The following is a 24,777-nucleotide window of genomic DNA, read 5'->3' as shown; positions in this document are numbered from 1 at the left end:
TGTTAAACTGCCATTTTAATTTTCAGGATGACTTACACTTCAGCGGGTTAGCATTGCCATTCCGCCATGCATGCTCACCAGAAGTGACATGCTCACCAGGAGTCTCACCCCCCCTCCCCAGCCAGCGCTGTGCGAGGAACTGATCACATGACTGCAGACAACCTCTCTCTAAATTATAAATTTTAAGAACAAAACAATTTTCTGTATTATACCACTTATTATCTATATACCGTATACATTTCAAAGTTCATCCTTTGGGTTAACAACAAGAGTTTTAATATAATACCGACGACCTATGATTAAGTTCATAAACTTTTCTAACTATCTGCTGACAAAATGTGATGAGTAAAGTGACAATATTATACAGTCCAAGTTTTTCATTTAAATCACATATTACAATTTCTTATTTCGGTGGTACAATGAAAAGAATTATATAGCAGTAACCAGCGTCCTGTTTCACAGAACACATATACCACCATGAGATCATTTCTGCAAGCTCCACCATGATACACTTAGGGGTTGATTTATTAAAGACAAATAGACTGCGCACTTTGCAACATGCAGTTGCACCCTGCAAATACAGTTGCTCCAGAGCTTATTAAATAAGGTAAATCTTCATTTGGCAAAGAATACCCAATCACGTGTAAGGAAAAAAAAAAAAAAAAAAAACTGCACTTTTACTTTCATGTAATTGGATGATGGAAGTTAGCAAAGCTTCTGCTCATTTACTAAGCTCTGGAGCAACTGCTCTTGCAGAGTGCAACTGCACTTTGCAAAGTGCACAGTTCTTTTGCCTTTAGTAAATCAACCCCACAGGGTTACATAACTGTATTCATAAGATTTACCTAGGAGCAACATAACCAACTTGTCCATCACGATCCCAAATAAACCTTGCTCAGAGGAGGTATTCATTTCAGGATCTCACAACATCCTAAGCCTTCAACTGAGACCCCAGAAAAGCCACACTGAAACTTTAGTCCCATTTTAAAAAAGTTAAAGTGACACTTTAAAATAATTCATACACATCTACTATTTAATGACCCTTTTCATGAAATTTGTTTTTTAGGATCCATGCATACGGGGCTTAAAATAAACTTTGTTTTTACAGGAGTTTTGCATTTTTTTTTTCACCTGCCTGTAGAAGCAGCTCAATTTTATCCTACGTGTCCATTGCACATTAGGGCGTTTAGAGGCATATTTTAAGAGGAGAGCTTAGAAGCATTAAAAAAAAAATTACAAGTGCATTTTTGAGAGGAGTTTTCAGGCAGAAAAAATGCTAAATGCTCACAAACGCTCATAAACGTGCATAAACGTAGTGTTTAGGTGTGTTGAGCATTTTCAAGTGCACATTGAAAAATAAGCAGAGAGGGACGTTTTGGGAAAAAAAAAAAAAAACACTTATAAAAGCAAATTCCCATAAACTCTTCTAAACTCTTGTGCAATATGAGCTACTATGAGCATTTTTCATGCTGTTTTTTTCTGCCAGAAGTTCTGGCATTTTTTTTCTACTAGTATGCATGGACATTCAATATGTATTTATGCCACCTTTTAACACCCTCCATGAGCTCCTTTACTAAAGGCAAAACGACTGTGCACCTTTTCCCTCACTTCTGCAGTAGTTGAGGTCATGTGCACTGCACTATGCACACTACAAATCCCATAGTCCCTAGGCAATAGAGGGTGGCTATGTCCCTCTATACAGTGGGACCCTGGAGACCATGGAACCCTCTAACAGGAAGTCAGATCACAGCAGCAAATAAAGGAATTTGGAAATTTGGAGGAGGCTGAGAGCAATAGAATGTACTTTTTGAGTTTCAGTGTAACTTTAAGCATATCTCAGATAACATATTTACAGCATTACATTCAAATACAGAAAAACAGCCATTTATACATACCATATTACTAGAGAAAGAGTCACATGTTGCAGCAAACATATACGGACAAATGCTCATGCACATAACATTTATGTAAATCATCCCATGAGTTACTGAAAAAGCCCCCGCTCTTGGTACATGTGCACTTTGCATCCAGCCTTCTCTCTGTTTACTTCACTTACTGGACAAAATATTTACAACAAGTACATCAGAATCAATAACTGCTTGAATAAATACGGAATAAATAATTCAAACAGCAGGGTCCATTTAATAAGGCGCCGCAAGTAGCAATGATGGCTGGCCGAGTGTAGCAACCCATAGCAACCTATGCGGTGTCGCTTTCCGGTAGTTTGGGGCAGTCAAAACTATGATATGGTTACGAAGGGTTTCTGCACTCTGCACGTTGTCCTACACCTTGGTAAATATGCCCGGACAGTAAAAATGTAAACTTGCTAATGACACAAGGATCTTTCATAAATAGATGCCATCCTAGAGAACACAGACAAAAAGGTCTTTGTGCATCAGTTTGAATAACGATACTGGTCAACCAAGACCGACCAACTGGCCACCGGGGAACTGTAAGGACCAGCGTGCCCTGATTGCCAGAAGCTGACGGGACATGCTGGGGCTTATAGTTTGTCAACGGCGGAGGGGCCCTGGTTGGCAGTGTCTGATGCATACAGCAGAGCATTGTATCCTGGAACGTGTACAAATGCATGCTAAGAATGATGAATATAAAGAGGATATGGCATTTATCTAAGGATCTATCTATGAGTCTATATCACACATCACACACATGTGCCATGCAGTAGTCCCACACACATAGGCTGTGCACATGTCCTGACGCTGAGACATATGTACATTGTAAATACAGACACACACCTCCCTGTCTACCCTCTCCCAGAAGGGGCTCTTTTGTCAATGTCAGCAGCATCCTCTCTCTCTCATTCCCCCCTCCTCCTCCCAAAGGCCAGCATCAGCACCACAGAGCATGGACAGCTACATCTAGCCAGCAGACTGACAAGCAGGAGCTTACCTGAGCCATCCTAGCCTGTAACATGAGCAGTAGGAAGATCATGCTGAAGAGGTGCATGCTTGGGGGTACAGGGGGGGTCCTCGCACCTTTACACAGACCCCCAGGACTCAGCCTGCCCACCACTTCTGACACCCTCCACATCCGCCTCTTCCCTGCACCCTCCCTCTCTCCTTCCTCCTGTCTCTGCTTTTTTGTCCCTTCCTCTCTCTCTCTCTCTCTCTCTCTCTCTCTCCCTCCCTCCTCTTTATTCTATCTCTCCACCCTTAATTCCTCAGTCTTTTGCTCCCTCCTGTTTTTTCCTTTCTTCCGTCTCTTCCACTCTAATTCTTTTCTTCCTTTTTTCCCCCCAGTCTCTCGAGTCCCCCCTCCTTCTGTCACTGTCAGTTAAATCTGTCTTCCTGTCTGTTCATTTCCTTCTCATCCCTGTGTACTTGTCCCTCTCACTCCCTTTTCTTTTCTTTTCTTCTCTTTTCTGTTCTTTCTTACTTATTTACTGTATTTTTTTCTGTATCCCCTCCCCACTCACCCTATCCCCTGCCCACTCACCCTATCCCCTTCCCACTCACCCTATCCCCTGCCCACTCACCCTATCCACTCCCCACTCACCCTATCCCCTTCCAACTCACCCTATTCCCTCCTCACTCACCCTATCCCCTCCCCACTCACCCTATCCCCTCCCCACTCACCCTATCCCCTTCCCACTCGCCCTATCCCCTCCTCACTCACCCTATCCCTTTCCCACTCACCCTATCCCTTTCCCACTCACCCTATCCCTTTCCCACTCACCCTATCCCCTTCCCACTGACCCTATCCCCTCCCCACTCACCCTATCCCCTCCCCACTCGCCCTATCCCCTTCCCACTCGCCCTATCCCCTCCTCACTCACCCTATCCCTTTCCCACTCACCCTATCCCTTTCCCACTCACCCTATCCCCTTCCCACTCAGCCTATACCCTCCCCACTCACCCTATCCCCTTCCCACTCACCCTATCCCCTCTCCACTCACCCTATCCCCTCTCCACTCACCCTATCCCCTCCCCACTGACCCTATCCCCTCCTCACTCGCCCTATCCCCTCCCCACTCACCCTATCCCCTCCTCACTCACCCTATCCCCTCCCCACTCACCCTATCCCCTCCTCACTCACCCTATCCCCTCCCCACTCACCCTATCCCCTCCCCACTCACCCTATCCCCTCCTCACTCACCCTATCCCCTCCCCACTCACCCTATCCCCTCCCCACTCACCCTATCCCCTTCCCACTCACCCTATCCCCTCCCCACTCACCCTATCCACTCTCCACTCACCCTATCCCTTTCCCACTCACCCTATCCCCTCCCCACTCACCTATCCACTCTCCACTCACCCTATCCCTTTCCCACTCACCCTATCCCCTCCCCACTCACCCTATCCCCTCCCCACTCACCCTATCCCTTTCCCACTCACCCTTTCCCTTTCCCACTCACCCTATCCCCTCCCCACTCACCCTATACCTCTCTTTTTCACCCTATTCTCTTTCCACTTACTTGTCCACTTCTCGCTCCCCTAATCCCCTTACACTCACCCTATCCCCCTACACTTACCCTATCCCCCTACACTTACCCTATCCCCTTAGGCTCACCCTATCCCCTTACACTTACTCTATCCCCTTAGGCTCACCCTATCCCCTCCCCACTCACCCTATCCCTTTCCAACTCACCCTTTCCCCTCCCCACTCACCCTATACCTCTCCTTTTCACCCTATTCTCTTTCCACTTACCTGTCCAATTCTCGCTCCCCTAATCACCTTACACTTACCCTATCCCCTTATGCTCACCCTATCCCCTTACACTCACCCTATCCCCTTGCTCTCACCTTATCCCCTTAGGCTCACCTATCCCTATCCCCTTCCCCTCCCCATCTTCACTTCTCCTGCTAGAAGGTTTGAGAAACACCTGATCTCCTCCTGATCTCTCTGTGTCCCCTCTTACTTTTTTTTATCCCGATCTTATCCTGGATTTCTGCCCCTTCTCACTATTTTACAGTCTATTCTGTCTCCCCCTCCCTCTCCTGTCCCTCCTTCCTGTGTCTCTCGCCTCTTCTCCCAGTCTTCTAATCTTCTCCTTCACTCTTGCCTCCCATAATCTCCATCCACACACGGCTGTCTGCCACGTTCCCCTCCTATTTTTCTGGTATACCCCTCTCCTTCCTCGCATCACAAGCTAACATGTTTAACCCCTGCCTACCTCACTATGCCCCCCTCCCCTCCTTCTGGATTTCATGCACATCTTCATTTCACATTGTTCTTGTGCTATTTATTTACAACACATATATATATATATATATATATATATATATATATATATATATATATATATATATATATATATATATATATGTATATATGAATATATATATATATATGAGTGTGTGTGTGTGTGTGTATATATATATATATATATATATATAGACAGTGGGTGTATGTGTTTGTATGTACAGCATATATATATTGTATATACGGTATATAAATGTATATATTTATATAAAAAGGCTTATATGTATCTCTCCTATTCTTATACATCTTCGTATATTTTCTCATATTATTACATGTATGTATGCATGCATAACATTATATATAAGAAGAATGTGTGTGTGTGTGTAATTCATTCTATATATCTATCTATCAATCTATCGATCTATATCTATCTATCTATCTATCTATCTATCTATCTATCTATCTATCTATCTATCTATCTATCTATCTATCTATCTATCTATCTATCATTTAACCATTTCCCTATCAGATCTATCCAATGTCTATCAATACAATCAGCTCCAGGTAGTCCTAGAACATAAAATGGGCCTACAATACTGACATTACCCACTTCAATCCTTTCATGTACTACTGAAACTCTGGGGTTAATTTATATAGGGCAAAATAGGCTTGTCACTTTGCAAAGGAAACTTTAATTTTTCAAGGTAATTTATTCTTAGCTTGGTGAATATGGAGAATATTTACATTGCAAAGAATAATTACATGCCAGGAATATAAAAAAACGGTATTTTTGCCTGCATATGATAGGATGATGAAAGTTAGTGGTCACCTGATTCATAAGCTAAGGCAGCCTTTTTCAACCAGGGTGCCCAGGCACCCTGGGGAGCCTTCAGGTTTCTTTAAGGGTGCCTTGACAAAATGCCTAAATATTGCCCCAAAATTGTGTACAGGCCATGGGGTGGATGAAGCCTGCCTTTTAGTTACACAAAGCCACAGGTTTGCATTGTGCACCATTAAACCTTTTAGCCACCGGCGTCCTAACAACGACTGACATCATCAGTTGATCTGGAGGACGTGGGGCATCTGCACAGCATTTGTGTTTGCCCCTCCTATGCCCCCCATTGTCAGCACTGGGATCACATTAGTTGAGTGAGGGAGAGAAACACATGGAGAAGGGAAACACTGGAATACTAGTCAGTATCAGTGTGCAAAAGTGTATTTGTTTGGTTGAATAAATCACCTCTAATGCCGCGTACACACGGTCTGACTTTCCGGCATACTTGGTCCGGCGGACCAGAGTCCGCCAAACAATCCGACCGTGTGTAGGCTCCGGTGGACTTTTCCGGCGGACTTTTTCCCAAAAGCCCGCCGGACCTAGATTTGAAACAAGTTTTAAATCTTTCCGCCTGACTCAGTTTCTGGCGGAAAGTCCACTCGTCTGTGTGCTGGTCTGACGGAAAGCCCGCTCGTGTATATGCTGGTCCAACGGACCAGGTACAACGCGAGGGCAGGGTATTGCATTTCACGCTCGCTGCAAATAGGAAAAACAAATTTCCTATTGCGACGAGCACGGGGCATACCAGGCCCTTAGGTCTGGTATGGATTATAAAGGGAAGCCCCTACGCCGAAAAAACGGCGTGGGGTCCCCCCTAAAATCCATACCAGACCCTGATCCGAGCACGCAGCCCGGCCGGTCAGAAAAGGGGGTGGGGACGAGCGAGCGCCCCCCCCCCCCGAAACCGTACCAGGCCGCATGCCCTCAACATGGGGGGGTGGGTGCTTTGGGGAGGGCGCGCCCTGCGGGCTCCCCCCACCCCAAAGCACTTTGTCCCCATGTTGATGAGGACAAGGGCCTCTTCCCAACAACCCTGGCCGTTGGTTGTCGGGGTCTGCGGGCGGGGGGCTTATCGGAATCCAGGAGCCCCCTATAATAAGAGGGCCCCCAGATCCCGGCCCAACACCCTATGTGAATGAGTTTGGGGTACATGGTACCCCTACCCATTCACCTAGGGAAAAAGTGTCAATAATAAAACACACTACACAGGTTTTTAAAATAATTTATTAAACAGCTCCGGGGGGGGTCTTCCTCCGGCTTTGGGGGTCTTCTTCCGGCTTCGGGGGTCCCTCCGGTTCCTCTTCTCCCGGTGTTCCAGTTCTTCGGCCGGCTCCTCTGCTGTCTTCAGGCCGCTCTCTTGCCAGCGGAGGTCCGGACTTCTGGGCTTCTGGGCTTCTTGGCTTCTTGTCTTCTTCCCTCTTCTCTTCTCCAGATGTTGACACGACGCTCTCTCCGGCTGGACTGCTCTCTGAGGGCTCCGTTGTGACTTATATAGGCGGAGACCCCGCCCCCTTATGATGTCTAAGTCCCTGGGCATGCTGGGACTGTGATGTTTTAGGGGGCGTGGTCACCGGGTGATGTTGACCACGCCGGACCAATGCCGGACCAAGTATGCCAGAAAGTCTGATCGTGTGTACGCGGCATAACTTTGGGTGTCCTATGTGTGTGGATGTTGCTGCATTATGTAAAACTGTTATCTTAGCTTTCACACTTTAGAATGGGGTGCCTCAAGATTGTGCAGACTTTTAAGGGATGCCTTGACTGAAAAAAGGTTGAAAAACGCTGAGCTAAGGGAAAATTCCCTTAAACAGCCTATTTACCTTTAGTTAATCTATCTGTTTATATCTTTCTGACCAATTTCACTTTCTTTCCTCAGTCCATAAATCTCCCTCTCTAGCCTTCTATAAATTGTTTATGTGACAGGTATACTTATGGTGCAGTCATATAATTCCCCTTGTTTGACATCAAATGAAGACCTGGCCCTTGACAGTCTGCGACCGAACAACCTAACCCTTAACATTCCACAGCAGTGCCCTTATTCACGTATTTTCATCATCTTGACCTGTTTGGACTATTGAAAACAACACACTCGTGCTTTGATTTTAAAAGTAATGCCATGGATGCCTTATGGGCCAAAAATCAGTAGCTATGATGAGATGAAATGTGATTGGTGTCTGGTCCAGTTTATCACACCTTTTTTTTTCTTTTTTTGTGCACACCAGTTTTCTTCAAAGGTAAATATGGCTGTAGACATGGGATAAACTTCCAGTTCAGCTTGTTGAGGTGGTCATGTTGTGTCTGTGGCACCGGCACATATCCTCAGACATGTTTGAAAACTTTATTTGATCACTGTTGAGATAAGCTGACCAAAGGTGTCTCTTCAATGCACCTCTTCCCACCATTATAGCATGAACATCCAACATTTGGGTGACCCAAGCTTACATGTTTGCTTATTAAAAAGTCAGAATTTTTTTTCCACTATTTGGATCAAGCCTACAAATCTGACTGTCATTTGAGGGATTTGGCACCTTAAAGTGTTACTAAACCCAGAACCTGCATTCACTATATATTTTCTCCCACGGTACACAGAACGTGGAAATGCAATTATTTTAGCAAATATAAGCTGCTAAATACCTTTTCTCATCAGCAGTATATAGCAGTCTTCTGAGCTCTATGTGTCTTGTTAAAGCTTGTAGGTAGGAGTTTTCATTCTACTCTGACTGTCCTATGAGGCTGCAGGACCCCTGACCCTCTGTCTGGACAGTGCTGATGTGCTGATCACATGTACCCTCCAAAGAAATAAAAAACTTTTTAACAATACACACCAAACTGAGCATGTGCTGAGTGCCCCAAGGGGGGACTGGGGACTGTGGAAGAAGGGGAGAATCAGAGAAGACAGGATCAAACAGCCTTTTTACACAAAGCAGAGGATTAACCCCTAGGTTCCACATTTAGTAGAACAAGCATGCTTTACTGCATATTACATACATAGTTACATAGTAGGTGAGTTTGAAAAAAGACCATCATGTATGTGTGTGATTATATGTCAGTATTACATTGTATATCCCTGTATGTTGCAGTCATTCAGGTGCTTATCTAATAATTTTTTGAAACTATCGATGCTCCCAACTGATACCACCGCCTGTGGCATATCCTTGCCGCTCTTATGTCTCTTATATACACGAGCGGACTTTCCGGCAGACTTGGAGGACTGGACTCCGTCGGACAATTCGATCGTGTGTGGGCTCCAGCTAACTTTTTTCCCCAAAAGTCCGATGGACCTAGAAATAAAACATGTTTCAAATCTTTCCGACAGACTCAGGTCCGGTCAAAAAATCCGCTCGTCTGTATGCTAGTCCGACGGACTAAAACCGACGCTAGGACAGCTATTGGGTACTGGCTATCAACTTCCTTATTTTAGTCCGGTCGTACGTCATCACGTACGAATCCGTCGGACTGTGGTATGATCGTGTGTGCCCAAGTCCATTCGTTTGAAAGTCCGGCGGACGTATGCTGCAAAGTCCATCGGAAAGACTGTCGGACCTAGTCAAAAAGTCAGCTCGTGTGTACGCGGCATAACAGTAAAGAACCCTCTATGTAGTTTAAGGTTAAACCTCTTTTCCTCTAATTTCAATGAGTGGCCATGTGTCTTGTTAAACTCCCTTCCACAAAAAGTTTTATCCCTATTGTGGGGTCACCTACAATAGGAATTTATAAATTGAAATCATATCCCCTCTCAAGCTTCTCTTCTCCAGAGAGAATAAGTTCAGTGCTCGCAACCTTTCCTCATAACTAAGATCCTCCAGACCCTTTATTAGCTTTGTTACCCTTCTTTGTACTCGCTCCATTTCCAGTACATCCTTCCTGAGGACTGGTGCCCAGAACTGGACAGCATACTCTAGGTGTGGCCGGACCAGAGTCTTGTAGAGTGGGAGAATTATTGTTTTATCTCTGGAGTTGATCCCTTTTTTAATGCATGCCAATATTCTGTTTGCTTTGTTAGCAGCAGCTTGGCATTGCACGCCATTGCTGAGCCTATCATCTACTAGGACCCCCAGGTCCTTTTCCATCCTAGATTCCCCCCTACATTAAACCTCATTTGCCATGTAGTTGCCCACCCCATTAATTTGTTCAGATCTTTTTGCAAGGTTTCCACATCCTGTGGAGAAGTTATTGCCCTGCTTAGCTTAGTATTGTCTGCAAATACAGAGATTGAACTGTTTACCCCATCCTCCAGGTCGTTTATGAACAAATTAAATAGGATTGGTCCCAGCACAGAACTCTGGGGGACCCCACTCCCCATTTATCACCACCCTCTGAACTCGCCCTTATAGTCAGTTTTCAATCCATGTACTCACCCTATGGTCCATGCCGACGGACCTTATTTTGTAACACACATCCACATCGAGCTTATTTCTGGGAATACTACCTTGGAGGTAATTTTCCTCAATTTAGCTCCCAAGTCGCTAAATTCGTTCTTTAGGACACTCCATCTGCCTCTGACTTTGTTATTGGTGCCAACGCGCACCATGACAGCCGGGTCTTCCCCAACCCCTCCCAGTAATCTGTCCACCAGATCTGTGATGTGCCGAACCCGAGCGCCCGGTAGATAACATACAGTTCGGCGCTTCAGGTCTTTGTCACAGATTGCCCTCTCTGTCCTTCTAAGAATTGAGCCCCCAACCATCAGAATCTGTCTTTCCTTTCCCTTTGCCTCCCCCCCACTCTCACTGGAAGAGTTCTTACCCTGGCAGCTAGGGGAGTCCCTCAGCTCCAGCAGTGCTGGTCCCTGACTGGTTTCACCAATGTCACTCAATGGAGCGTACTTATTAGGATGCTCCAGCCCTGGATCAGCCTCCCTGGCACTTCCCCCTCTACCCTTCCTGACTGTCACCCATCTACTCTTTTCTAGTGCCTGCACCTCTTTGTCTCCACCCGCCTCTGTGCTGGCCCCTGTCAGCACCTGCCGGATATGTTCCCGGCTCTCCTTTAGTATAGAGGGTCTTCTCAGTGCTGACAGTTGCTTCCCCAGATTCAGAACCTGGGCTTCCAGGGAAACGATGTGCTTACATTTTGCACAGGAGTATTCGCCCTCGATCGGATGATCAAAGAACGCATACATGCCGCAAGATATACACTGAGTAGCATCTCCACACCCGCCCTGTCCAAATTACCTAACAACTAGCTTCCTAACACAAATATTCAACAAGACAATACACAGGTACTCAACAAGACAATACACAGGTACTCAACAAGACAATACATAGGTACTCGACAAGACAATACACAGGTACTCAACAAAACAATACACAGGAACTTGCATACTCACGTGCACTCGCAGACCCACGTGCAAACGCAGACCAATGTCCACTCACAGACCCACGTGCACTCGCAGACCAACATGCACTCGCAGACCCACATGCATTCGCAGACCAATGTGCACTCGCAGACCCACGTGCACTCGCAGACTGATTTTACAGTTGTTGGTTTAGTAACACTTTAAGTTTGTCCAATGACTCAAAAAGTTCTTAACCCAGTGTCAGAAGACCCAATGGAGTTTAATGACTATTCCAGGTGCAGGAGCTAAGTTAGAAATGTCAATGGCCATTATTCACTATGGTGTCTCTGGCCTGGTGAGTAGGCTGGATTGCAGAGCAGCATCAGGAAGAGAGAAGCCTGAAACCTTGTCCTAGTTTTAGGCAGGTGGGTTTGTATAAACTACAGATTAATTATCAACTTTTCAGTTAATTATTTTTAGGCAGTCAGCGTGTCATGTACCAGATAAGACCAGAACTGTGTGGACTGCAACAGAAGAAACCCAGACGTGTATAAGTGAAAATATAAATGATTTATTAAAGATCAATGAATAAATATAACACAACCACCTCCAATATCATTTAGTGCACCACAACCAATACAAAACACAACCGCACAAATAATAATAATAACAGAACAAATATATACAAGTAAGGGAAATACCGAGATCATAAACAGAGCCAGGCTAGGGTCCTGAACGGGAGGTCAGCAGCTGGGGAAGGGAAACAAACAGGACAATGAGAGGATGGATGGATCACAGGAGGGACGGGTAAGATACAAGGCTCAGGGTCCAGAGCAAGGAAACAGACAGGGAACAAGAACAACAGGAATCAGGTCTCAGGAACAGGAATCAGGTTTCAGGAATCAGGCAAACAGGATGCAGGCTGCAGGTCAGGGTTCAAGGAAAATACCAGGGCAAGATGAGTGTGCACTTGCCGGTTATTTATACTGCAGCTGCTAATTAAGGTCAGGTGACACCTGTCTGCAGAGGGGAATATCTGCTCCATACTGCCAGGATTCCTCCGCTGGTGGACGCCAGTACTGCGGCCCAAAGGTGACAGAATACCAGCAGGAAAAAGCTCTTCTGACAGCTCCAAACTGCCAGGAGACACCTGCTGGTGGACCTCAGTACTGCACTCCAAATGATCGATATTACCAGCGGAGGGGACCTTTCCTGACACAGCGTAGGATGTGGAATAGAGAGGTTAAGGCCCCTTTCAAATGGGATATACCCAGTCAAGTGGATCTGCCTGCTTAGTGAGGGATCTCTCCGCTGATCCTAGCTGAGCAGGCAAATGACAGGTCTGTGTCTACTCCGTTATGCAGAGCGGACACAGCCCGCTGTTCTCCATGGGGTGGTTGGATGGAAATGTATTGTCTGTCTGTTTCTATCTGACAGTCATCTAATCCACCGGATGGATAGGAAATGGATCCCCATCCATAGGTTTTTAGCAGACAGGATCAGATCAGATGCGGGCAGGTGTCAGCGGACAAATGTATGTTGTCATGCACCCCCCTATAGAGAGCAATGGATGGTGCGATCGGGTCCGCCTGATCAGTCAGTCAGTGTGAAAGGGTCCTAAGTGAAGGGATTTGGATTGTGCGTTTAAAACACTTAAATGTCTAATTCTACAGTAGAACACTAGATAGAAATTTTTGACATTACTTCATGCAAGGACACCAAAGAGAATTAAAGTGGATCTTTAATCTGAATACTAAGTTCTGCTAGATCACTTCCTGCTACCTCTTTTTGTAGGTGTAGCTATGTAAAACATTAAAAACAACTCTCACTCTGCTCTACACAAGCTCAATTGCTCTCCATTTTTGAAATGTTGCCGAAAATCAATCACTAGAGGTTGATCTGCTGAAAGCCTAAAGATTTACTGCTGCTCATGGACTCTGGTCTTTAGGAAAATGGCAGCTTAAAGGCCAGAAGAAACAGAAGCAACGCTGAAAGCAATTTACAGCACACGTTCATTTTGGCAGAATAATTATTAATGTTAAATATATGTTCCTTGCTAAAGAACATTATTTTTTATCAAATTGTTATTGGTAAAGTTACACTTGATTAAAACAGCAGTAACCACATTTTAGTATTTCATTGTAATGTTCATTTGGCTGCTGACAGACACAGCAAAAATATGTTATTTTATGTATCTGGTCAACAGCAGTTAGCTGGTCTGTTGATGAAATATTTCTTTTAAAAGAAACCCATTGAGACAGTGGCTGTTGCAGACGCGTTCTTGAAGATGCAAGCAGCAGAGCTGTCATCCTTATCCATCGCTTCAATATTCAATGAGTCATGAACTCTAAACAGCTATGGAGCAAGCAACCGAAAACTTGAGCTGCATACTTGTTTCAGGTCTGTGGCTTAGAAAGTAGTGAAGCAATGAATAAGAATGACAGCCCTTGATCTTGCCCCTTTAAAAACAAGTCAGGAATGACAGCTTCCATATTTCTTTCCTGACAAATTCCCTATAAAGTGCACAGTAAAACAAAACCAAATGTGTAACGTAAAAATAAAGCATAAATCCGTGTAAATCTATCTAGTGAATTGGTAGATTCCAAACAGCATTCAAAGTGTTCCCTGCTGAGCGGAGGGGGCAGAGAAACCTCAATACCTTGCCTAATTAAACGGTGCAACAGAGAGTTGTGTGAAGGATGCGAAATTAGAAATAAACAGATCCACTTTTCTAAAGAGATGTCAAACATTATATATTAACCCCTTTTATAACCAGAACATATAAGATAGACATAAGTTCACAGGGTAAATTCACTTTCAGGCTCAGTTCACACTGGAAATGTCCGCGGCCGCGAATTCGTCCATTTCAGGGATGTGTCAGCGCCAAATCTTTGCCTGAATTTGGCCCTGAAATTAAGCGAAAGACGCACATCATTCTTGTGCAAGCCGCTCCGCAGCCGCCCCGGAGATATGTGAACTGGCTCCATAGAGAGCCGGTCACATTCTCCTAGTATGTGAATTGGATAGGGAAAAACTTGCATCCAATTCGCATAGTTGTGAACCCAGCCTTAAGGTACATTTTTCCATCCTGCCTAGCTTTCCTGACCTAAACTAACATGTACCTCTTCAACCTATATAGCATAGCTACAACGTTCCCTGATATGCTTACATCTACCAGCCAACACTCAATCATCACTGGACATGCCGGGGCAGTCAGCCATAAAAACTTGCAAAAGGCTTCCGAAACTGGAGATATTTGGAACATGGCCTTTTACACATCTATAAAGGCTCACTGCGGGGAAGTAGCCAGTGGTGAAGTTTTTGTCCAGATGGTGTCCTACTACAATATGTAAAGCAGCTGGGGGGGACTTCTACGTCAGAAAGCCTAGGCAGGATGGGTAAGTGTAGTTTGTCTGAAAGTACACTTACCCTTCAAATAACAGTTTCCTCTTTTCGTTCAGGATAGAAAGGGATACCCTCTGGTAGTGCCCTATACTGACTCAGACACCCACTCATGGGTGCTGACCAAAGCACATGGTTGGCTGACCTACAGACTTATATGATGAAGGGATGCTTGCTCACAAGTGGTCTGCGAAGAATGACACTCTCTCATGGGTCAGATGACCCATGATATCATGTTGGGTGCATGGGAAAGCATTTGCCGCACCAAACTAACTAATTGGAGCCAAGTTTCCCTGCCACTATGCAACAAGGTATGTCCAGAAGAAAGTCAGGCAAGCAGGAGCTTCTTTCTTCCTGGTTTATTTTACATGTCTCTGTAACCCAAAGCCTATGAACAATTTTTGTGGGACTTAGAAGTCAGCAGGTGTGTAAAATGTGTTATTATGTGTTTTAGCTTTTTTGATATGATGTAAAATATTTGTAATAATTTTCTATTTTTACATAATATACCCTCTCGAGTGTTTATGGTCCTTTAAAGTCCCATCTTTTGAGGAAACTTTATTTTACTAGAAGTCAGCAGGCACTCTCTTTCTAGGATCTGAGAAATCTCTTTTAGTAACACAGCAGTCACTTGCAGAGCTTTGTTTTTGTCATTTAAAACTTGGCATGGTTGGCTTTGGCATTAAAAGAATTGTGCTAAAAAAAAAAAAAAAAAAAATTGTTACATGAATTTCTGGCACCAATAAAATTGTCACTTACATATATCTGGTGTTGACGCTTTGACCATATGTGATCTTAGCTTTCAGAGCAGAACAAGCTACATTGAATGGAATTGATCCTGTATCTTGGCAGTCTCTAAGTATTCTCTGGAAAATTAATTAGGCAGACTAGAAGTTTATCTATAATAATATAAATCTACATAATATAAATTTATACCCAGGTAAATATGGTATTAATAGAGATACCTCCAGATGAATGTTGCAGCAAAGTCCATTTGCAGTGGCCCCTAAGGATGAACATCAATATGGCATTCATCTTGGTGTTGGAATCCTGAAGACAAGATCTGCAGTGATGAAGAGATCCTTCAACTGTTGTCCAAACAGCCTGGAATGCAGTTTTTCACCAGCAGAAACTGTGGTGGGGAACTAGAACTCAGAGTCGTCTATCTACTCTGCATCTTAGTCCCTCCCCTAGCGGGTTCTAATCTATCATGCCACCAGAACTTTAATTACCAGAAGTGGCTGTCAAATGGCAAACCTGGCTCTAGCCTATTCTGGTTATTGTGACTTTAACCCCGGAAGGATTTACCCCCTTCCTAACCGGCCATTTTTTGGGATGCGGCACTGTGTCACTTTCACTGACAATTGTGCAGTCATGCAATGCTGTACCCAAGCAAAATTGATGTCCTTTTTTTCCCCACAAATAGAGATTTCTTTTGGTGGTATTTGATCACCTCTGTGGTTTTTATATTTTGCGCTTTAAACAAAAAAAGAGCGACAATTTTGAAAAAAACACAATATTTTTTACTTTTTGCTATAATAAATATTCCTAATTTAAAAAAAAAAAATCTTCCTCAGTTTAGGACGATATATATTCTTCTACATATTGTTGGTAAAAAAAATCAAAATAAGCGTATATTGATTGGTTTGTGCAAAAGTTATAGCGTCTACAAAATAGGGGATAGATTTATTGCATTTTTATTTACTTTTTTTTACTAGTAATGGCAGCGAGCTGCGATTTTTATCAGGACTGTGACATTGCGGCAGACAGATCGGACACTTTTGACACTTATGTGGGACCATTGACATTTATACAGCGATCAGAGCTAAAAATAATCACTGATTACTGTATAAAAGTCACTGGCAGGGAATAGGTTAACACTAGGGGCAATCAAGGGGTTAAATGTGTTTCCTCAATGTGTTCTAACTGTAGGGGGATGGGACTGCCTGGGGGAGGAGACCAATCGTATACTAGGAACACATACACAGATCCATGTTCTGGCTCTGTCAGGAGCGATCGCAGGTGCCCGGCGGACATTGCGGTCGCCGGGCACGCGCATCGGCTCCTCAGTACCGCAGCGGGACGTGTGCCCCCTGTGCCCCTTAAAGCAGCCGCCGTACAGCTACGGCGATTTGAGCAGGGGAGCCATTCTGCCACTGTCAAGCGATAGCGGGCGGTCGGCAAGCGGTTAAAGGATAGTACACGCCACTATTACTTTTTCATTCAACCCAGTGGGATGCATAAAAAACTTGACAGCTCTGGTTGGAGCTGCTGTACTAATAATTGGATGTTAGTACAGTGATCTCACCTGCTGTTCTATTGTGTTCTGACAGATACGCACCCCTTCCCGCCAGAACACTCTGGTCAGCTACTGGTTTTCTAGCATGCTCGTCCGAAAGAAGCCAGCCGACTGCCATACACACGGGCTGAATGTCAGCTGGTTTATATTGAATAATCCCACACTAGAAGGGACACATATAACTAAAATAACAAGCTGTATATAAACTATATTGCAATAAATAGGTTCACCTACTGATATACCGGAAGGGGACCACTACATACATACAATAGCACAGACCTAGTTAGCACTGTGCACGTGAGAGAATAACAATATGGCACAGATTCTGTGGTCACCAATATATAGAGATATATATATATATATATATATATATATATATATATATATATATATATATATATATATATATATATATCTATCTATATACATACACACACATATATACTGTATACAGCGGGGAAAATAAGTATTGAGCACATCACCATTTTTCTAGGTAAATATATTTCTAAAGGTGCTATTGACATAAAATGTTCACAACATGTTGGTAACAACCCATGCAATCCATACATACAAAGAAACCAAAACGAATTAGAAGAAAGGGAGGTGCAAAAAGGCATGGAAAGCCAAGACACCAGCTGAAATCTATCAGTAATTAGAAAGCAATCCTGCTCCTTGTCAGTGCAAATTAATATCATCTGGTTCAGTCTAAACTGATAGCTTATAAAAATGTGTCTCATTACCAAGGTGTCACACAAGAAACACTGGTAAAAGCAAAGAGCTCTCTCAAGACCTTCGCAACCTTATTGTTGCAAAACATACTAATGGCATTGGTTACAGAAAGATTTCTAAACTTCTGAATGTTCCAGTGAGCACTATTAGGGCCATAATCTGGAAGTGGAAAGAACATAATTTCACCATACACCGGCCACGGCCAGGTGCTCCTCGCAAGATTTCTGATAGAGGAGTGAAAAAAATTATCAGAATAGTTGTCCAAGAGCCAAGGATCACTTGTGGAGAGGGTCTGTTCGGTATATGGTACTGGCAAACTTCATATCATTGAAGGAAGGACGAATGGAAAAATGTACCAAGACTAGGGATAAGCCGAACACCCCCCCGGTTCGGTTCGCACCAGAACCTGCGAACGGACTGAAAATTCGCACGAACTTTAGAACCCCATTGACGTCTATGGGACTCGAATGTTCGAAATCAAAAGTGCTCATTTTAAAGGCTAATTTGCATGGTATTGTCCTAAAAAGGGTTTGGGGACCCGGGTCCTGCCCCAGGGGACATGTATCAATGCAAAAAAAACTTTTAAAAACGGCCGTTTTTTCGGGAGCAGTGATTTTAATGATGCTTAAAGTAAAAAAAAAAAAAAGTGAAATATTCCTTTAAATATCGTACCTGGAGGGTGTCTATATTATGCCTGTAAAGTGGCGCGTGTTTCCCGTGCTTAGAACAGTCCCTGCACAAAATTTCATTTTTAAAGGAAAAAAAGTCATTTAAAACTGCTTGCGGCTTTAATGTAATGTCGGGTCCTGGCAATATGGATGAAAATCAGTGAGACAAACGGTATGGGTACCCCCCAGTCTATTACCAGACCCTTTGGGTCTTGTATGGATATTAAGGGGAATCCCGCACCCAAATTAACCACCTCAATACAGTGCACTTACACCCCCTTCCTGCCCAGACCAATTTTCAGCTTTCAGCGCTCTCACACTTTGAATGACAATTACTCAGTCGTGCAACACTGTACCCATATGAAATTTGCATCCTTTTTTTCACACAAATAGAGCTTTCTTGTGGTGGTATTTAATCACTAGTGGGTTTTTTATTTTTTGTGCTATAAATAAAAAAGACCGTAAATTTTGTGAAAAAAATGCCTTTTTCTTTGTTTCTGATATAAACTTTTGCAAATTAGTAATTTTTCTTCATAAATTTTGGCCAAAATTTATACTGCTACATAGCTTTGGTAAAAATAACCCAAATTAGTGTAAATTATTTGATCTTTGTGAAAGTTATAGAGTCTACAAACTATGGTGCCAATCACTGAAAATTGATCACATCTGATCACACAGATGTAGTGATGGTCTATCTCATTTCTTGGTACACTAACAAGTCAGAAAAGTACAAATACCCCCTAAATGACCCCTTTTTAGAAAGTAGACATTCCAAGGTATTAAGTAAGTAGCATGGTGAATTTTTTTAAGTTGTAATTTTTTCCCACAATTCTTTGCAAAATGAAGATTTTTTTTTTTTTTTTTTTTTTTACAAAATTGTCATATTAACAGGTTATTTCTCTCTCAGAGCATATGCATACAACAAATTACACCCCAAAATACATTCTGCTACTCTTCCTGAGTATGGCGATACCACATGTGTGAGACTTTTACACAGCCTGGCCACATACAAAGGCCCAACATTGAAGTAACATCTCCATGCGTTCTACGAGCATAAATGTCACATCTCAGTTCTCAACCACCTATTACACTTTTGAAGGCCCTGGAGCACCAGGACAATGGAATTGCCCCCAAAATGACCCCATTTTGGAAAGCAAACACCCCAACGTATAATCTATGAGGCATAATGAGTCTTTTGAACGGTTCATTTTTTTCCAGAAGTTTTTGGAAAATGTGGTAAAAAATGAAAACGCATTTTTTTTTACACAAAGTTGTCCATTTATCAGATATTTCCAACACATAGCATGTACGTAGCAAAGATGACACCCCAAAATACATTCTGCTACTCCTCCTGAGTATGGCGATACCACATGTGTGAGACTTTTACACAGCCTTGCCACATACAAAGGCCCAACATTGAAGTAGCATCTCCATGCGTTCTACGAGCATAAATGACACATCTCAGTTCTCAACCACCTATTACACTTTTGAAGGCCCTGGAGCACCAGGACAATGGAATTGCCCCCAAAATAACCCCATTTTGGAAAGCAAACACCCCAACGTATAATCTATGAGGCATAATGAGTCTTTTGAACGGTTCTTTTTTTTCCAGAAGTTTTTGGAAAATGTGGAAAAAAATGAAAACGCATTTTTTTTTTACACAAAGTTGTCCATTTATCAGATATTTCCAACACATAGCATGTACGTAGCAAAGATGACACCCCAAAATACATTCTGCTACTCCTCCTGAGTATAGCGATACCACATGTGTGAGACTTTTACACAGCGTGGCCACATACAAAGGCCCAACATTGAAGTAGCACCATCAGGCGATCTACGAGCATAAATGACACATCTCATTGCTCAACCACCTATTGCATTTTTGAAGGCCCTGGAGCACCAGGACAATGGAATTGCCCCCAAAATGACCCCATTTTGGAAAGCAAACACCCCAACATATAATCTATGAGGCATAATGAGTCTTTTGAACGGTTCATTTTTTTCCAGAAGTTTTTGGAAAATGTGGAAAAAAATGAAAACGCATTTTTTTTTTACACAAAGTTGTCTATTTATCAGATATTTCCAACACATAGCATGTACGTAGCAAAGATGACACCCCAAAATACATTCTGCTACTCCTCCTGAGTATAGCGATACCACATGTGTGAGACTTTTACACAGCGTGGCCACATACAAAGGCCCAACATTGAAGTAGCACCATCAGGCGATCTACGAGCATAAATGACACATCTCATTTCTCAACCACCTATTGCATTTTTGAAGGCCCTGGAGCACCAGGATAATGGAATTGCCCCCAAAATGACCCCATTTTGGAAAGCAAACACCCCAACGTATAATCTATGAGGCATAGTGAGTCTTTTGAACGGTTCTTTTTTTTCCAGAAGTTTTTGGGAAATGTGGAAAAAAATGAAAACGCATTTTTTTTTACACAAAGTTGTCTATTTATCAGATATTTCCAACACATAGCATGTACGTAGCAAAGATGACACCCCAAAATACATTCTGCTACTCCTCCTGAGTATGGCGATACCACATGTGTGAGACTTTTACACAGCCTGGCCACATACAGAGGCCCAACATCAAAGTAGCACCATCAGGCGTTCTAGGAGCATAAATGACATATATAATTTCCTGGCAACCTATCATTTTTGAAAAACCTTCATATTTCTAACACATAGCATGCACATACCAAGAATTACAATCCAAAATAAATTCTATTGCAGAAAGGGTAAAAAAAAAGCATTACCTGTGCTTTTAGTACTATCCACAGAGGAGAGCACTGGTCCAGGCAGCAGACAGGGAGGTGCTTAGCGACAGCAATATTAACTATCCAGGCAGCAGGCAGGAATATTGTCTATAGTCGGCACAGCACAGTCCATAGAAATTGTCCAGGCAGAGACAGCCAGCACAGCCATAATATTGGTCCTGGTACACTGTTAACTGCAGACACTCATTATTGTACCGCGACAGGCATGGGCATGGTGGCAGTAAGTCAGCAGCAGGCTGAGGGCCACAATCAGGTAAGACCTGTGCACAGGGGCACAGAGGTAGAGGCTTCGACCCACCCAAATCTCTATGAAGCCTCCGGACTCCAGACCCTAATTCCGAAACCCGGAGAAAACAAAAATAATTGTTTTCTCCAACCGGAAAAACAATTCTGGAGCCCCTCACATATGTGAGACCCCTGTGTACTACAGTAGCAGGGCAACAGATCAGTCCAAGCGGTAGGCAAAAGCATAGTCCATAAAACAGGCCAGGGTCGGTTCACATGTAAGCAGTCCAAGCGGTAGGCAGTAGAGTAGTTGATAAAACAGGCCAGGGTCAGTTCACGTGGAGGCAGTCCAAACGGTAGGCAGAGGCATAGTCACAAAACAGGCCAGGGTCAGTTCACATGAAAGCAGTCCAAACGGTAGGCAGAGGCATAGTCAAAAAACAGGCCAGGGTCAGTTCACATGGAAGGCAGTGGCATGGTTATTTGGGAAAGAATGGAAAATGGTCAGCACAGATGATGAAAATGGGGAAATGGTTAAAAATATGGGCTAATATTTTATGGATGTGTGATAAATTTGGAAGCATTCACCAATGCAAAGGCCAGGTTGGGAGGGACACTGGGGACAATGGTAGCTGGTTTCTCTTCTAAATCCTCTTTTGGTGCACACGCGACATTTTTTTTGCCGTCTTCGGCCTGCTTCAGATGGTGGAATGCTGAAGAGGAAGTGGCGCTCATGGAGTCGGCAAACAGCCTCAGAGCGAAGGTCTTCTTGGGGGGGTCTTTGGTGATAGATGAGGGACGTGACAACTTCTTCTATGAATTTTAGGAAGGGGGCGGGGCTTTCAATGGATTTGGTGTAGACTACGTAGGAATTGTAAATGGCCAAATGGATGAGATAAATTGCTACCTTCTTATACCAGAATCGGGACCTCCTGATTGACAAATAGGGCTGAATCATTTGATCGTTAAAATCTACCCCCCCCCATGTAGAGATTATAATCTTGGACACATGTTGGCTTTTCAATGGGACCTTGTCTTATTTGTACCACAATTGCAGTGTCTTCATGGATGGTGGACATCATGTGCACGTCCCTCTTATCCTTCCACCTCAAGGCCAGCACTTCGTTGCATCTCAATGATGCTCTTTCCCCCCTTCGCAGCTTTTTGTTCATTAAGATTGTGGGAAGCCCTTTCTATTTTTTCTGGAGATTCCACAGGCCAGGGTTTTTGCGATGTATAAGTGTTTGAAAAGGGGCAGGCTGGTGTAAAAGTTGTCAACGTAAATGTGATATCCTTTGTTTAGAAGTGGGTATGCCAGGTCCCATACAATCTTTCCAGTTGTGCCCATGTAGGCCGGGCACTCAGGGGGCTGGAGCTGGGAATCTTTTCCTTCATATATGCGGAATGCATACAAATATCCCGTGGCTCTCTCACATAGCTTGTATAACTTTACTCCGTATCTGGCCCTTTTGCTAGGAATATACTGCTTTATTCCTAGCCGGCCTGAAAAGGGTACCAGGGACTCATCGACGCAAATTTTCTGATCGGGGACATAGAGTTCTGCAAATTGTTGAGAAAATAAATTTATCAGTGGGCGAATCTTGTATAACTTGTCGTAATTTGGATGATTGTGGGGAGGGCACTGGGTGTTGTCGCTGAAGTGAAGAAAGCGCATTATCATCTTGTATCGGGACCCTTGACATTAGGGCAGAATAAATGGGCATATTGTGGATGGGGTGGGTGGACCAATAGGCATGTCCTTCATTTTTTTTTGTAATCCCCATGTTTAGGGTGAGGCCCATAAACATTTTGAACTCCTCCAAATTCAGATCTCTCCACTCAAAAGGACGGGCATAGGATGATTGGGGGTTGTTGGCAATATATTGCTGGGCATACAAATTTGTCTGGTCCACAATAAATTGCAGCATAGTGTCGGGCAAAAACATATGAAAGAAATCAATCTCTGAGAAATTTTGGGTGTTGGTCTGCACACCTGGCAGTGCTGTGAACGGGGGAATAATTGGCGATGCCGAGTTGGAAGGCAGCCATATTGGGTTGGCAAGACCATCTGGCATGTATGTAGAGGCCCTGGCTCTTGGGGGGTGTGACACTCCAGTAGTTGGATTGGAATTTCCTGTGCTGGTACTCAGGCGTGATGTGGCAGGACTGGTACTGGGTCTGGGCATTTGTTCCTGGGGCCTATCGCCGGCGGCAGCGCTGGTACTGGGCAATTGTTCCCGGGGCCTAACGCTGGTGGCAGCGCTGGTACTGGGCCTGGGAATTTGTTCCTGGGGCCTATTGGTGGTGGCAGCGCTGGTACTGGGCATTTGTTCCCGGGGCCTAACGCTGGCAGCAGCGCTGGTACTGGGCCTGGGAATTTGTTCCTGGGGCCTATTGGTGGTGTCAGCGCTGGTACTGGGCCTGGGAATATAATCCTGGTTTCCAGAGTGCCGTGCCCTTTTGGGAGGGACCCATTCTTCCTCCGAATCATTTGTCTATTCACTATTTGGTTCAAATGCCGAACTTGAATCAGAATCCAAATTGGAATCTGATGAGAACTCCCCGTTGCTCTCATCAGTCATGGAGAGGATCTGGAACGCCTCCTCACTGCTGAATACTCTTTTGGACATGACGCAGTGTGACAGGTGGCAGGTGACGGTCACTGATGGGCTGTGCGATAGGTGGCAGCTGACGTTCACTGATCGGTGATGACGGTGTGACAGGCGATGGTCACTGATGGGTGACAGGCCACGGACACTTTCTGGTGATGGGTGACGGTCACTAAAAGGTGACAGGTGATCGGTGATGGCTGACGGTCACTGATGGGTGACAGGTGATGGGTAATGGGTGATGGCTGGCGGTCACTGATGGGTGACGGGTGATAGCTGGCGGTCACTGATGGGTGACGGGTGATGGCTGACGGGTGACAGGTGCACCGCTGATGGTCACTGATTTGTGACGGGTGACAGGAGCACCGCTGGCGGTCACTGATGGGTGACGGGTGATGGCTGGCGGTCACTGATGGGTGACGGCTGGCGGTCACTGATGGGTGACGGGTGATGGCTGGCGGTCACTGATGGGTGACGGGTGACGGCTGGTGGTCACTGATGGGTGACGGGTGACGGCTGGCGGTCACTGATGGGTGATGGCTGACGGGTGACAGGTGCTCAGCTGATGGTCACTGATTTGTGACGAGTGACAGGAGCACCGCTGGCGGTCACTGATGGGTGACGGGTGATGGCTGGTGGTCACTGATGGGTGACGGCTGGCGGTCACTGATGGGTGATGGGTGACGGCTGGCGGTCACTGATGGGTGACGGCTGGCGGTCACTGATGGGTGACGGGTGACGGCTGGCGGTCACTGATGGGTGACGGCTGATGGGTGACAGG

At 44.4% G+C, this 24,777-nt stretch overlaps 1 protein-coding gene across 1 annotated transcript in view; it reads right to left on the bottom strand.

Moving 5' to 3' along the window:
- The window catches only part of OLFM2 (olfactomedin 2), a 522,305-nt gene extending 519,185 nt beyond the window's left edge, over positions 1-3,120 (bottom strand). The window contains exon 1 of the mRNA XM_073622529.1: positions 2,911-3,120. Coding sequence (XP_073478630.1) covers positions 2,911-3,051 — 141 coding nt within the window. The 5' untranslated portion in view covers positions 3,052-3,120. The remainder of the gene's footprint in view (positions 1-2,910) is intronic.
- Between the last annotated feature and the right edge of the window lie 21,657 nt (positions 3,121-24,777).

Source organism: Aquarana catesbeiana, linkage group LG03 (genome assembly GCF_042186555.1).
Source record: "Aquarana catesbeiana isolate 2022-GZ linkage group LG03, ASM4218655v1, whole genome shotgun sequence".
In the NCBI taxonomy this organism is placed as follows: Eukaryota; Metazoa; Chordata; class Amphibia; order Anura; family Ranidae; genus Aquarana; species Aquarana catesbeiana.
The sequence above is the reverse complement of the archived record's forward strand: the minus strand, read 5'-3'. Positions and strand labels throughout refer to the sequence as shown.